This window comes from Calidris pugnax, unplaced genomic scaffold, assembly GCF_001431845.1.
Source record: "Calidris pugnax isolate Ruff unplaced genomic scaffold, ASM143184v1 scaffold26, whole genome shotgun sequence".
In the NCBI taxonomy this organism is placed as follows: domain Eukaryota; kingdom Metazoa; phylum Chordata; class Aves; order Charadriiformes; family Scolopacidae; genus Calidris; species Calidris pugnax.
This window is the reverse complement of record NW_015090765.1, coordinates 160,405-175,223: the sequence shown is the minus strand read 5'-3', so window position 1 is coordinate 175,223 and position 14,819 is coordinate 160,405. Positions and strand designations below refer to the sequence as shown.

Below are 14,819 nucleotides of genomic sequence, written 5' to 3'. Positions count from 1 at the left end.
TTTGATGTGTTATTTTTTTCTTGTGTTTGCAGTGATACCATACCATATATTGATTGTTCCTAGCAAGAAACTTGGTGGCTCGATGTTTACAGCCAATCCTTGGATCTGTATCTCGGGAGAACTGGGTGAAACAGCAGTCCTGCAGATTCCCAGAAATATATTAGAAATGACTTTTGAGGTTTGTATTGCTTGATACGAAAATGGCTTTGGATATTCTATTTGTACAGTTTTAAATTCTCCTCTAGCTGTACCATCTTGCTATACATTTCATTTCTTAAGTCTATATGGTTAGTCGCAAGTACTTCCTATGCTTGTATGTAGCAAATTTAATCTGTATGTAATGACATGCAGAGCAAAATGACTGACAAATCCTTAGTGCAAGGATGGACAAGACTGTCTTTATATTACAACTTTGTGCTGTAATGCTGGGAGGTATCATATCCTCTTCTATTGGAAATAAAGAAGTGATTCTGCTCTGATTTTTGTGTGTGTGCATTGGGTAAAATTTAATTGAAAAATCTAGTTCAACTGATGTTCTCTCTGTTTAACAAAACAAAGTAAACAGAAACAAATAAAACCTACCACTAAATAGCCCAGAATCAATCATGCAGTCAGAAGAGAACCACATTTCTGATTCCCTGTCTGAGAGTGTTCTCTGATAGTTTACTCCTCCAACGTGCTGTTCTCTTTCAGTTTACTCTGACAAACTCTTTGTTTAATTTGCAGTGCCAGAACCTGGGAAAACTGACCACAGTGCAAATAGGACATGATAATTCAGGGCTGTATGCCAAGTGGCTAGTGGAATATGTTATGGTCAGAAATGAAATAACAGGGCATACTTACAAGTAAGTATCATCCTGACATTTCATGTTGGGTAAGTAGAATTTCTGCAGGGAGCTGAACAGTAGGGCTTGTTTGATTAGAAAGGTTTTATCTCCTGGGAGTCTGTGTCTATAGTTGCCGCTACCTGAAGGCGTAGAAAGGTCACTTGGCTTCTGGCATTAAACAAGTCGTGATTCTTACAAAATTAAACTGAGTTTTCAGTTTGCAGATGCTCATGTCTAGCCTCAAAACATTGATGGAGAAGATGAGTTGACTGTTGTGCATCTTAAAAATAATCTGTTCGAGCTCAAGGACAAAATAGCAAGTTAGAGCTCGCTGCTTACCAAATATGGGTGATATTTTATATTAAGGCTGAGTGCTCTAGGTGTTGCAGAGACACCTTTGGACACAAGCTGGAACATAAGGGCTTACGAGTCTTGGAAAATTGTGTTTACATAGTGAAAGTAAAGAAAAGAGACTTAAATTTATTTGCCTTAGGTACAGCAGAGTTTGATGCCCTGTCCTTTGTTTAGAGAAACTGCCAGGGTCATGTTGATGACAAACTGGTGGGTAAGTCCACTCAGTTCTCCATGCCAGCTTGTTTGTAATTAAATGAGGAGGCAAGATTTTAATTCTGGATGCTGTTCAATTTTCTGATTAAGCTGATTAAATGGACATCAACATTGGCTCGTAGAAAGTTATAATGAGCAAGTAAGCACGTGTGCTTTCTAGTGTGTGATTTAATATCCCGATTTCAGTAGCTGTATTGGTGTTTTGGCATTTAAGTATATGTTTGGGGTGTTTATTTTGTGGCTGGCCTGCTATGTAACATACTCAATGAAGGCCTAGGTGTATTTCACCACCCATCTATAGTGTGTAGTGGGTCTTCCCCTTCTACCTCTTTTTCCTCTGCAGTTGGCAAATCATGGCTTCAAGCTCCAACAGGGTAGGTTTAGATTGAACATTAGGAAAGAATTTTTCACCGAAAGAGTGATGGGGCATTGGAACAGGCTGCCCAGGGAGGGGGTGGAGTCCCCATCCCTGGATGTGTTTAAGGGCCGTTTAGATGCAGTGCTGAGGGACATGGTGTAGGGGAGGACTTTGTAGAGTAGGGGAGATGGTTGGACTCGATGATCCCAAGGGTCTCTTCCAACCTAGACGAGTCTATGATCCTATGTGGTACATATAGGACACAAGGCAAAATCTACCCGTTTGCCTTACAGATCATCTAGAGTGATGTTTAACACAACCTGGAATTGAAAAGCTGTTTTACTTCTGCTCCCTCTGCTGGCAGAAGCCAAACCCAAGACTTTGTTTATTTGTAGATGAGTGAAGTGTTTCTAATAACCATGCTAGAAGAATTTGAATTTTATGCAACTGCAGTTGAAAGTCTTTGGTGTGGAACTGAATCTGTGTTGAAGGACTTGATCCAAATATCTCCTTTATGTTCTTAGGTTTCCGTGTGGAAGGTGGCTTGGAAAGGGAATGGATGATGGCAGCTTAGAGAGGATCCTGGTGGGAGAGCTGCTGACTTCCCACACTGAGGCCGATGAGCGGCAGTGCCGAACTCCTCCTTTGCAGCAGTCACCAAGCATGATCAGAAGATTTGTCACTATATCGCCAAACAATAAGCCAAGTGAGTGGTGGGGGATGTCTTGTCTTCTACTGTTCTGCATCATCACCTGGTGAGAACTGCTTGCAAACAGAACTGTAGGCTTTATTGTATTTTAGAACTGTAGCTTGGAGAGGACCTGTGAAACTCAGCCCAACCCTCTGGTCAAAGTCCTGCTAACTTCCAAGTTACAATCCTGAGCAACCTGTTCTATCTACTTGGGTTTTGAAAGTCTCCAAGGATGGAAGGAAGATGTCTCTGGATTCCTGATTCAGTGCTTAGCTGCCCTAGTAATGTTTTCTATATTCTTGTCCTTCTTCTGTGGAATGAGTGCTATGGAGGAAGGTAGAAATTTGCTGTCCTGTCACTATCTTCATGGAAGAAAAAGCTTGCTAGTGCTTTCTATTAATGGACTTTAGTTTTCTGTTGAAATCACTGTTCTGGGATTGTCATCTTTGTGATAAATCAGGTGGTTACTTTGCTCCTAAGCATGCTCAGATTTACAGTGAATGTATCACAGGAAGTATTTCCAGGATGCCCAGACCTGGTGGTCCTAATCAAAGCACATCTTTTCTTAGCTTTGGGCCCTGGTCTGAAAATGCACATAATATGTAAAATCCCTTTCCACCTGTTGTTGTGTTGAAACACCACACTGTTAACTTCATAATAAAACAAGCCATCTCCATTTCTACCTCCTCCACAGTAATTGTAGAAGTAAAAAAAAGTAGAATTGGATTTCTATTATCCACAGTCCAGCACCTTTTCACCAATAGTATAGGTTATTCTGGTTCATGCTCTTCCCCCCCCCTTTTTTTTTTTTCTTTTTTGGTGGTATGCTTTATCCATCGTGCACAGGTACAATTTCTAAAGCTGTTATAGAGTGACTGGATATTTTTTCATATTTTGCAGAGTTAAATACTGGTCAGATACAAGAAGCTATTGGTGAAGCTGTCAATGGTATTGTCAAGCATTTCCACAAGCCAGAGAAGGAGGTGAGTGGTTGTTTTCTGTGTAATGGCACTCCTCTTTTAGAGCTATTAGTAAGCATTGGAGAATATATGACAGAAATAACTAAACCAAATGAACAGCCATGTGTTCAAAAGTTCCTTAAATGGAGCAAAAATGAGATACTGAGACTACACTGCTGGAATGGTACATCCTCAAGGACCTCAGTTTTGCTGCTAACTGAAGCATTCTGTTAATTTAAATGTTAACATTCTGGTATTGGAAACTGTGTTATCAGTTGAATTCTGGTGAGGATTCTACCCTTACCACTGTCAAGAGTGTTTCTTCATGTTTAGTTTGTTCTGGATTAACTGACATTTTACATCTACATTGAGTACTGAGTAGGTTTTTTTTTAATGCCTGATTTACATTATCTGTGCTATTTAAAACTTGAAAGACCGTGGGCCACTTAAAAAACAAAAACCAAAATAAAGACTTACCCTCTCGCAAGTGAAGCAGAAGAGCTCTCAAAGATTCTGGTCTGCTTCTACAGTATACATATAATTATCTTAACTGACACAGCAGTTATTTCCTAAACAAGAAGGGTACCTCTTGTCAAAGCATCACAATCACAACTGAGAGCAGGAGTGGTGTAGAGCAGTGCTGGCTCTTGCATGGGTATCTCTTGAAAGTCATTAATTTTAACAAATAGGTCCAACTTTTCCTTCTGCACCTATCTTTTCAGTATAGCATGGCACATTCATATATAGTATAATTCTAGTTGAGGATCGCATTTACACAATAATCTCAACTGGTCATGCACTGGTTTTGTGAAATAGAATTTACCATCATGTTCTAAAGAAGAATTTGGGTTTTTTTCTGAGATTTAAAAATTGCATTAAAAGTTGGTGGTGTTGATAAGCAAACAGTCTGAGGCACCTGCTACAATGGACCTGTGATCTTTATTAGTAAAAGAGGAAAATATATTCTTCATTTTCTGTACAGTGGTCATTATTATAGGTAAAACCTGCTCGTGATCTTTATCTGGGCCTTTTTGTGGCTTCATTTGATGACGACGAGGGCCTGGGACTGCTTTCCTCAGCCTTGTTCTTAGAGAGGTCAACGTATTTTTGGATGCTTAGAACTTGTGAGAACTGGGCCATCTTGTCTGGTGCCCCTGTTTGACAGTAGATTGTAACTTTAGGCATCTATTTATTTTAAAATTTGTTTCAGTAATAGGCGCATGAAACACTTTTGTGCCCCAGACTTCCTAACTGAGATCTATTTATTTTAAAATTTGTTTCAGTAATAGACGCATGAAACACTTTAGTGCCCCCAGACTTCCTAACTGAGATAGTAAGTGTGTATGCTTTCTGTTTGTGCTTGGCAGAGAGGCAGTCTGACACTGTTGCTGTGTGGAGAAAGTGGACTTGTTTCAGCTCTTGAGCAAGTGTTTCAGCATGGATTTAAATCACCGAGACTCTTCAAAAATGTTTTTATTTGGGACTTTTTAGGTAAGTGGGAGGAAGACATACTAGAGCCTGCTTGTGTCTTCAAAATATATCCATGTTCCTTGTTGCCATTGTGTCTCAGCTGGTGTGAACAGCATACTTCTTGGATGCTTCTTGGCAGCATCTCCTTATATCATTTTACTGTAGCATCTCAAAATTCAGTAGACACTAGAACATCTTTAGCACTGTTCAGAGGGAAGGAAGTGGAATCCCGGTTTTACATGTGGAATCAAACAGAAAAAAACAATGCCTAGACATAATTATTCAGGAAATTAATGGATGAGCTTTGAATCTAGGCCTTTCAACTTTAACTGTCCCCTCCGTGAGTCAGTCACTCATGCTGATTTGCTTATGATCCGATATGGGCATCAAGATAGCTTTATGGAGTTGTAAGCATAAGCTTATGGGGAAAGCATTATACTGAGGTGGTATTAAATTTAATCATCTAAACTTGAAGGTCGTAGTGCCTAATTATTTTATTCCAAGCATAGGAGAATGATATTTCAAATATTTTAGGACTGCTGTATGCACTGATGAAACTTTATCTCCACCATTCTTTTAAGAAAAAGCACAAACATACTATGAGACCCTTGAGCAGAATGAAATGGTCCCAGAAGAGAACTGGCAGACAAGGGCCAGGAATTTCTGTCGCTTTATTACTGCTATCAACAACACCCCTAGAAACATTGGGAAGGATGGCAAGTTTCAGATGCTGGTGTGTCTTGGAGCCAGGTATAAAGAAACATCTTTGTTGTTGTTATTATCGATATTTTTATTGATAAAATCTATAAAATGAAAAAGGTGTCGCATATTAGTAAAACAAGGCCACGCAACTGCTGGGTTGTGCAGTTTGACTATTACTTCTGCAGTTCTTTGATGTAACTAAAGAAGGATCAAGTGAACCTTGCCCTAACTGAGTTCATAGGCATGTGAAGTGTGGGAAATCTGAGACACAAAACTGAATATCCCAAAGAGCTGAGCAGCTGACTCAAGAGAGCAAGGTAGTAGGCTGGTGTGAATTGCCTCCCTCTCACGTACAGCTGCAAGGTCAGAAGATAGAAACAAAAAACCATCCATCAGTGAGGTCTCTCTGGTTAATGTCTGGGTGAATTCCCCACCCTCCACCTAGTCATTGTAGGAGATGGGTAGGAAGGAAGCTGGGACCATCTAGAAGCCTCTGGACACAAAGGCAATGGAGCAGGCTGGTAGGAACCGTATCTTTTGATGTGAGGGGTGGAAAGCCTAGAAACACATCTCTTGGGGATGCTCCCTGCTTAAGCAAGTTCCACAGTTATTCCCCTTTCCCTGCCTTATAAAAATACATGGAGAAGGTAGTAGGTCTGTTTAGAAGGCAAAGAAGGGGACAGAGTGTATCCTCAGCAAGTTTGCTGATGATACCAAACTGGGAGGGGTGGCTGAGACCCCGGAGGGCCGTGCTGCCATCCAGCGAGACTTGGACAGGCTGGAGGGCTGGGCAAGGAAGAACCTCATGAGGTTCAACAGGGAAAAGTGTAGCGTCCTGCACCTGGGGAAGAAAAATGTCAGGTACCAGTACAGGTTAGGGGTGGACCTGCTAGAGGCAACTACTGAAGAGAAAGATCTAGGGGTCCTGGTGGACAGTAAAATGACAATGAGTAAACAGTGTGCTCTTGCGGCCAGGAAGGCCAATGGTATCTTGGGTTGTATAGGGAAGAGTGTAGCCAGCAGGTCAAGGGAAGTCATTCTCCCCCTCTACTCTGCACTGGTGAGGCCACAACTGGAGTACTGTGTCCAGTTCTGGGCTCCCCAGTTCAAGAGGGACAGGGAACTAGAACAGGCTGCCCAGGGAGGGTGTGGAGTCCCCTTCCTTGGAGATTTTCAAGACCCGCCTGGATGCTCCTGAGTAACATGCTCTAGCTCTAGGCAATCCTGCTTCAGCAGGGGAGTTGGACCTCTATGGTCCCTTCCAACTCTAAAATTCAGTGAAATTCAGTGAAATAAAAATCATGGCAGTGAAAATGAGAAATTAACTTGGCTTTATTTTTATTTCCAAATCGCAAATTGCCGCTCTGTCAGAGACCACCTTTTGCATCACTGGATCGCTCTGCTCGCAGACTGCCCCATCACAGCACAGATGTACGAAGACATAGCACTGATTAAGGATCACACTCTTGTGAATTCTTTGATTCGAGTGCTGCAGACCTTGCAGGAGTTCAACATTACGCTGGAGGCATCTCTTGTCAAAGGAATCGATATTTGACCTCTTGTCCCACAGGAAAAACTATCTTAAAAACAAAAAAAAGCAACAAGGAGTGACTCTCGTTAGTATGCAAAAGTTCTGTCTGCCAGTACATTGTATCGTCAACTTGTTCGAGGCCCTAAAATGCAACTTTGACTTTTCTTGAAGGAAATTCCAAAAATAGTACAGGCGAATGGATAGAAGCTGTAAACTCAATGTAAAAAAGAGGATTTTGGTATAAATCTATTTTAGAGTTTATTTGCTGATTTGCTTTTTACACACTTTCATGTGAAAGAGATAGAGATGAGTATTGTGCAGCTTATTTTAAAGCTGCAGTATTTCCTTGCCATAGAAAATGTGCAGTGAGCCTTTCAGCATTCTGTGAACTTGCCTTCAGATATGCTGTATGTCATAGATCCCAATGTATACACTCCATTTCTGCTGAGAAGGTCATTCTATAGTTTTTAAACTAATATTTTATATATTAACATTATTACCGATGTTTGATTTTTAACGTATCGGGTCATGTTCTGCTGCAAGGGAACTACAAATCTGATGTGTGCTTTTTTTTTTTTAATAGCTCCAAAGCACTGATTTGTCAACAAATCATTCTTTCCTTTATTTTTGTTGTCAGTATTATTTTTAGTGAAATCCAGGAGACTGAACCGTGAAATGTGCAGAGATCAAAGTAATATTTTTCATATTGGTACGTAATTGCACAGAAGAAATTAAGCGTGTTTTTTAACTGATGTTTTTTATTTATTTAACCTATCGTTGTGTTTTGTAAGTTTGTCTTAAAAAATCTTCTATGATACAACTGGCTATATGACGTTGCAATTCAGAATTTACAGTGCAGCCCACTTAAATGAAAAACCTGGAATAATTGTTCATAACACAAAAATGTTTCCACTTGAACTAGCCTTTTGAAGTTTGGTATATGGTTGCTGCTGGTAAATCTTTTAACTGCTAATAGGGAGGGACGTGAGTTCCCCAAATGCCAGATGACTAAATAAAGATGTTTATGCCCTCACAATAATCATGGTATACCTGCTACTAACAAATATAAGGATTTCTTAATTTTTCTGAAAAGGCAGTGAGTGGTAAGGTTTTTTTCTTTTCCTTTTGAATCAATATATCTTCTGTCCTGTTGTCACGGTTTGTTTCATTTGGGATGCTTTTTTTTTTTAGCAGAGAAAGCTTTAGTCCACTTCTACGATAAAACACAAACATTTTGAAAGCTTAATTTATTGGAGATCTGGAACTTGGCAAATGCCTAAAGGAATCTCTGTTCATTTGAATCCTCTGATAAAAATCTCTTTGAAATTAATATGTGATTTAAGAAGAGGGTGATTTATCAGCATCACAAATTACTGTACCAGAAATTCAGGGCTATGTATTTAAGAGGTCTCCACTGTATAAACTTATCTCAGTATTGCCTCTCTTTTGAAAAGCAGAGTCCAAGTTTTTTGGTTCATACTATGTCGTAGCACCTTTTCTTTACCTACAGCTTAGTCACATCTTGTGATAGTTTTATTTCCATAATTTATAAGCATAGCACATGTATTAAATTTTTGACTGTTTTTACTTCTGTCATATTTATTTCATTATTAAACTGAGAAGTTCCTTTGTCACTACTTATCAGAGCAAGATTCTTTTTTGATTTCACAGAAGCATTAGGAAGACACAAGGGCAATGTCCAAGCCACTCCTCGTGCTGGGTGGGTGAGAATTCTTTCACAGCCTGGAGCATTTCACACAAGTATTTTGTGCATGCAGGTTTGGTTTTGTTATTTTGTTATTTCTTTTTCTTTTTCTTTTTTTTTCCCCAGTTCTGGAAGGGCAAAAATAAAACAGATGTACTTTATTCTAGGAATTTCTTGTATTCAGCTTAATATATTGGGATAATCTTTATACGCTTGCCCCAAATTGGTTATTCGTGTATTAAAAATAACAACAAAAAAAACAATAATAAAAATACAGTACCTTCAGCTATATTTAAGATGAGTTTTCTAGGCCTGTGTATTTCACAGGGAATATATCTATATAAGAAAGGAGGGTTGGATTAATTATTTTGACCTTAACAAGTTAGTTGATCCTTTTAAAACTATATGTCTCATCATATTAAGTATGGATTAATTTTATCTTGCATGAGGTAATTAACCCTGAAATAAGGTTGGGTTTTTTCTCTTCTCTCTTCTTCTTCTTCTCTCTCTTCTTCTTCTTCTTCTTCTCTCTCTTCTTCTTCTTCTTCTTCTCTCTCTTCTTCTTCTTCTTCTCTCTCTTCTTCTTCTTCTTCTTCTTCTCTCTCTTCTTCTTCTTCTTCTTCTTCTTCTCTCTCCTCTTCTTCTTCTTCTTCTTCTTCTCTCTCTTCTTCTTCTTCTTCTTCTTCTTCTTCTTCTTCTCTCTCTTCTTCTTCTTCTTCTTCTTCTTCTTCTTCTTCTCTCTCTTCTTCTTCTTCTCTTTCTTCTTCTTCTCTCTCTTCTTCTTCTTCTCTCTCTTCTTCTTCTTCTTCTTCTTCTCTCTCTTCTTCTCCTTCTCTCTCTTCTCTCTCTTCTTCTTCTTCTTCTTTTTTTCCCCCTTAACACGTGTTCACCTAGTGTGGCACAATACCATTGGTTTAATCGCTTGTTTTGGTGTGGATCTTTTTGGCCTCATTATGACAATTAGCAATACCTGGGATGGACACAGGCTGGGGTTTGCTGGTTCCCAAAGAGTGGGCTCTTTGGCTCAGACATGAGGATGAAGCTGTTATCAGTGATGGCAGCCTGTGTGCCTGCTGTCCAGATGCAAAAGGAGGATGCAGAGGTCACCTTCCCAGCTCCTCCATTACTTTATTTTCACAGGAAAGACCACCACTCTTCAGTGTTACCACAAACCAACCTACTTCTTTCATTGATGTAGCTAGTGTCAGTCCCACAGGATAAAGTTAGGATCCAGTTTTTGCTCCTTCCATACCATTTTTCTGGATTGGATGACTCTGTATAAGAACAAATGGTGCAGTCTGCATCTTTTACACTCTAACTAGAGTTTCATAAAATCCATCTCCCTTCTTAAAACTTCCATTGCAGTTTTACCACAAACCAACCTACTTCTTTCATTGATGTAGCTAGTGTCAGTCCCACAGGATAAAGTTAGGATCCAGTTTTTGCTCCTTCCATACCATTTTTCTGGATTGGATGACTCTGTATAAGAACAAATGGTGCAGTCTGCATCTTTTACACTCTAACTAGAGTTTCATAAAATCCATCTCCCTTCTTAAAACTTCCATTGCAGTTTTTGTTCAGAAATGGACTATAGAATAATGCAATTGAAACTTTTTTCGCCCCTTCTTACTCTTTTAAAATGTGGGAGCAGATTTGGTAGGTGCAGGTTATTGTGGCTGTGCTGTTTTGTTGTTTGGAGGGTTTATTTGATAACAGTTAATGGGAATAAATAATGTTTGGTTTTTTTTAACAGCACACATACATTCTGTAGAGAGAAGTGTAATGATTATAAGTAAGTAGTTCATAATGCAGTAAATATATAGTGCTAAATTGGCCAAATGTTTACAGGCTGATACCTGATTCGAGGAAAAAAACCACAGGCTATCGCCTATTAATTATTTATGCTTGTTTGACTAACGCTGTCAGAGTTGATACAGTGATACTTTATATAAAAATAAAATGCAAATTAAAAAAGACTTGGTTTAAATGTAATGAAATATGATGATGATAAGTTTATACAAAAAACAGAGCCTTTATCTGCCATAAATGTAACCATCTGGCATTCTGTAGCTGGAAACATATTAATGAACTGAAGACTATTCTACAACTTTTTTCCATTATAAAGAGTATTTTTCAAATTGTTCAAATGGGACCTACTAGCTGGATGATCCATATTTTTATGTGTTTTGAGTTCATGAAAATGTTAAGATTTCTGCAGTGAAACTATTCAGAGTTACCTTTTTCTGTACATCGTCAAATGATTTTTGTCTGTAGTGCAAGATACTATAGGCTACTTCAAAATACTTGAAGATATTGTACATGTATTTCACATATTTGTAGTTCTTTATTTTATATCTAGAGATTGGCTGTTAAACTAAGATAAAGCATCGATACCTTATAAACTATATATTTTACTACATGGGGAAATCACTGGCTCGTTCTTTTTAAGGGCGGGCATTGAAGTTTACATTATAATGACAAAACCAGGTACTGATTTCCTTTTTTATTTTTCCTGTGACATTTCAATCCATTGGACGTTAAATGTGAATTGGATATACAAAACAGATTTACAGGTGTAGTTCATTTACTGAATTGCAATAAAATCCGTCTTCTGACGTGAAAAATAGCATTAATGTGCTATTTTCAAAAGCCTCTTATTATAATTTGGCTAATCATCTTTGCCTGACTTGCAGGTATGTATGACATTTTAGTGTCTAATTTCAGGAGACATTTTTTGTACAGTTTTGTAGCCTTCTCACAAGCAATTGTGGTCAGTCAGACTGCCATCAGCGGGAGAGATACCCACTCAGTAATCAGGGAATGGGGAGAACAGGGAGGCAAAGGGACTAATGCAGGTCTTGGAAAGTGTCTGTGAGTACATACACACATATGTGCTGCCATTTACGTTAGCTTAAAACAACTTTCGATCCTAATAACCAAATTTAGTGGAGGTCTCCAAATTTTGTGTTCTGAAAACCACAATTACTCAAGTCTATGTACTGTGCACTTGACCTTTCTCTTTATGTGTGAGGATCCATACAGAGAAGCAGGAACTGTTGGAAATTTAACTATCTGATGCTTCAAATATAAGGGTAAGTGAGAAAATAGCTCTGTCCTTCATCTGTGAGATTCTGACAGCACACCTGTGGCACACACATATTGCCTATCTTGCCTCTTTCCTATTTTTTTCACCCCTTCTTTGCCCAAGGTAAGATCTAACTTGATATCTAGTCCCGGAGGAGGAATTACTGGGTGGAGGGATTGTATTGGCACAGAGGCAAAAGTATGGTTCCTCCATCTCCATTCATTCACTTTTTGAGTCATTTGAAGTACATACCAATGTAGTGGAGCCCTGTATAATCTTGGTTCATTAGATACTGCTCTGCTTATCTCACCTTGAAACTGGTTCTGCCTGCCTTACTGTGTATTAAATCTAGTCTTTAGATTTGAGTGGAGTGGTAAACAAATGTGAAGGCAACTCATTGGTGGTTATGTTTTTGTAACTTTTCTGCTGCCTATGTTCTGAAAGTTTTATGTGTCAATTGTATGAGAAGGAAGGAGGCCAAGTCAGTTTTACTCACTTTCATCTCCTGCTTCATCCAAAATGCACTCTCCAGGACATCCCTGCTTGACAGAGGGGTTGGACAAGGTGACCGCCAAAGGTCCCTTCCAACCCCTGACACTGATTCTCTGGTTCCTCCCCAGGTACAATGACAGGAACAGGTAAGAAGGCTGAATGCCACTTCCCCCATTTTGTATGGTTTCTGCCACTCCTTAGTAGCCCAGTGTCTGCAAAGGAGAGCTCATCGTTTGGGTGCACTGGTTTTCCTTTCTTTTAGGGAGCTGCCCTCCTGCCACTCCTTAGTAGCCCAGTGTCTGCAAAAGAGAGCTCATCCTTCAGGTGCACTGTTTTTCCTTTCTTTTAGGGAGCTGCCCTCTTTTTTTGTCAGCTATAGACAGCCAAACCTGGTTATTCTTCTTACCTGCATGTTAGCAGTGGCTAACCTCTGCTTTGACACATTTCTGTTTGAAGCTGACAAATACAGAAGGTAATTTTCTCAGCCTAGGAACAGTGGTTCAAGTTAGGGCTATTCTGAAGTTGGTGGGGTTCACTCTTTGTCAAACTGTATGAGCTCATCATTGGATGCTTTATATCATCAGGGAAAATGCAGAGGGAAGGAATTTGATCATTATTTGGAGGTACCTCTGCTTCACCTCTACACCTCCCAGCCCTGGTCTGTGGTGGAGGCTTTTTTTTTTAAGCAAAACAAATAAAAAGTGTTAAGATCTCTCTTGGAGGAATCAGTCTTCCTGAGCTAGTGGTGATTTCTGCAATACCATTCTGCAAAACTGATGGTGTCATCCTGTGGGCTCAGTGGGGGAGATGCTGACAGGGTGAACTCAGCCTGTCCCATGCTCTGATGAAGTGCTGGTGGCCTGAGCCTTGGACTGGTTTTGAGGGATGCAGTTGTGAGCTCAATACCTGCCGTCAGGTGTGCTGTGCTTGTATGAGATGCCAAACCTGCCTCTCTTGGAAACAGACCATCTCAATTCCCTAGACCTGCTGCTTCTCATTCCTCTGCGGAGACACTATGGGGATGGATGTGGGGCAGGCCTGGATGGAGGTAAGTGTGAGGTAAGTGCATCTTCAGAAACATATTTGCTTCGTCCCAGGTGGCCTCGAACCTTTCAGACTTCCTGCAAGGGGAAGGAACAAAAAGAACAGGGGCCTTGGTGAGCAAAGCGTTGTGTTACTGCTGGATTCCCAGCACTTTTCCAAATGTCAGGTCTAAGGTGGTTTTATAGAAGGTGGTGCTTATTAACATTTTTTTGGAGAGGACAGTGTGAGTACTAGGCAATGATTATCTGTGGACTAACTGGTCTAAACACATGGGTCTAGAAATGTACTTGGGTTATGGTTTGTTGTAGTGATGACTTGGAAAGTTGTCATAAAGAAATACAAAGGTCCAAGCACGTTTTTGTCTAAAAGTTATTTCACATAGCAAGAGGTCTCCTTTTTTTCCCCTATTAACTCAAAGATGTATCCTCTTTGGTAAAACATACTGTGTTCAGCCCTGCAATAAATAGGAGTGGCATTTTAAGATGTATCCTCTTTGGTAAAACATACTGTATTCAGCCCTGCAATAAACAGGAAGCATTCTTCTTCATTTCAGTGATAGTGGCATTTCAAGATGCAGATCCTACAACATTTAAAATATCACTGGTGGATCTGATGTTTGTTTCAGGCAAGTTTTCCTACCAGTGGCATAAAAAGACTTAAACAAGAAGTATAAATGAACATGAGAGATTCTTTTAGGCTCCTGGTGACCAGAGGAACCCCAGGTTTCCTCTCTGATTGAGATAAGCCTTGGGGGAGGTCCTGCTCCCAAAGAAAGGCACTGTTAAATTGTAACTGAATGCTGATTACTGAAAATGTGTTATTTTATGTAGAACTCAACAACCTACTTGGTAGCTTGGGAAACTCTTTGATACTGAGACGGAAAGTATAAGTGCAAAAGTTTGAGTTATTAATTTCAGAGGAAAACAGTTGTCCAAACCCCAGTATACATGCGGAGATGAGGTGGGCTTAAAACTACAGCTCTGAGATATGTGTATGAAAAGCTTTGGAATAATTAAATATTTGAAAGTATTTCCTCATTTGTCTTTCTGCCTCTTTCCCTCTTTCCTTCTGGCATCTACTCCCCACCCTGGCTGTTTTCAAGCTTCTGACCCAAGCACTCATTATGCCTGCTCAGTCCTGTTAAATTTTGGGTCAATATGATGCACGGTTGCTCAGCCTGGCAGACCTACTGCTTCTTGGTCCATTGCAGTACAAATGAAATGGCAATCTAGTGACTTCAAATCATGGTTGTGTATCATTAAATAATAAAATTTAACAAGGATTATAAAGCAGTCTTTATCCCAATTTTTTCAGACAAAAGTGTTCAGCTCTACTCAGGAGATGAGGTGCAGAATTTCTGGAGCAGTTTTTACATCTGACTGCCCTGT

At 39.6% G+C, this 14,819-nt stretch overlaps 1 protein-coding gene and 1 long non-coding RNA gene across 2 annotated transcripts in view; both read left to right on the top strand.

Annotated features, from left to right (window-relative positions):
- DENND5A (DENN/MADD domain containing 5A) overlaps nucleotides 1–8,742 on the top strand; it is a 59,213-nt gene extending 50,471 nt beyond the window's left edge. Inside the window, exons 19-25 of the mRNA XM_014966449.1 lie at nucleotides 33–178; nucleotides 727–845; nucleotides 2,277–2,458; nucleotides 3,344–3,426; nucleotides 4,770–4,893; nucleotides 5,454–5,622; nucleotides 6,946–8,742. Coding sequence (XP_014821935.1) covers nucleotides 33–178; nucleotides 727–845; nucleotides 2,277–2,458; nucleotides 3,344–3,426; nucleotides 4,770–4,893; nucleotides 5,454–5,622; nucleotides 6,946–7,129 — 1,007 coding nt within the window. The 3' untranslated portion in view covers nucleotides 7,130–8,742. The remainder of the gene's footprint in view (nucleotides 1–32; nucleotides 179–726; nucleotides 846–2,276; nucleotides 2,459–3,343; nucleotides 3,427–4,769; nucleotides 4,894–5,453; nucleotides 5,623–6,945) is intronic.
- A 900-nt stretch (nucleotides 8,743–9,642) lies between these two features.
- LOC106902749 lies at nucleotides 9,643–11,372 on the top strand. The gene is made up of 2 exons (XR_001414582.1): nucleotides 9,643–9,971; nucleotides 10,176–11,372. It is a non-coding gene; the product is annotated as an uncharacterized LOC106902749 (long non-coding RNA).
- The last annotated feature ends 3,447 nt before the right edge of the window (nucleotides 11,373–14,819 follow it).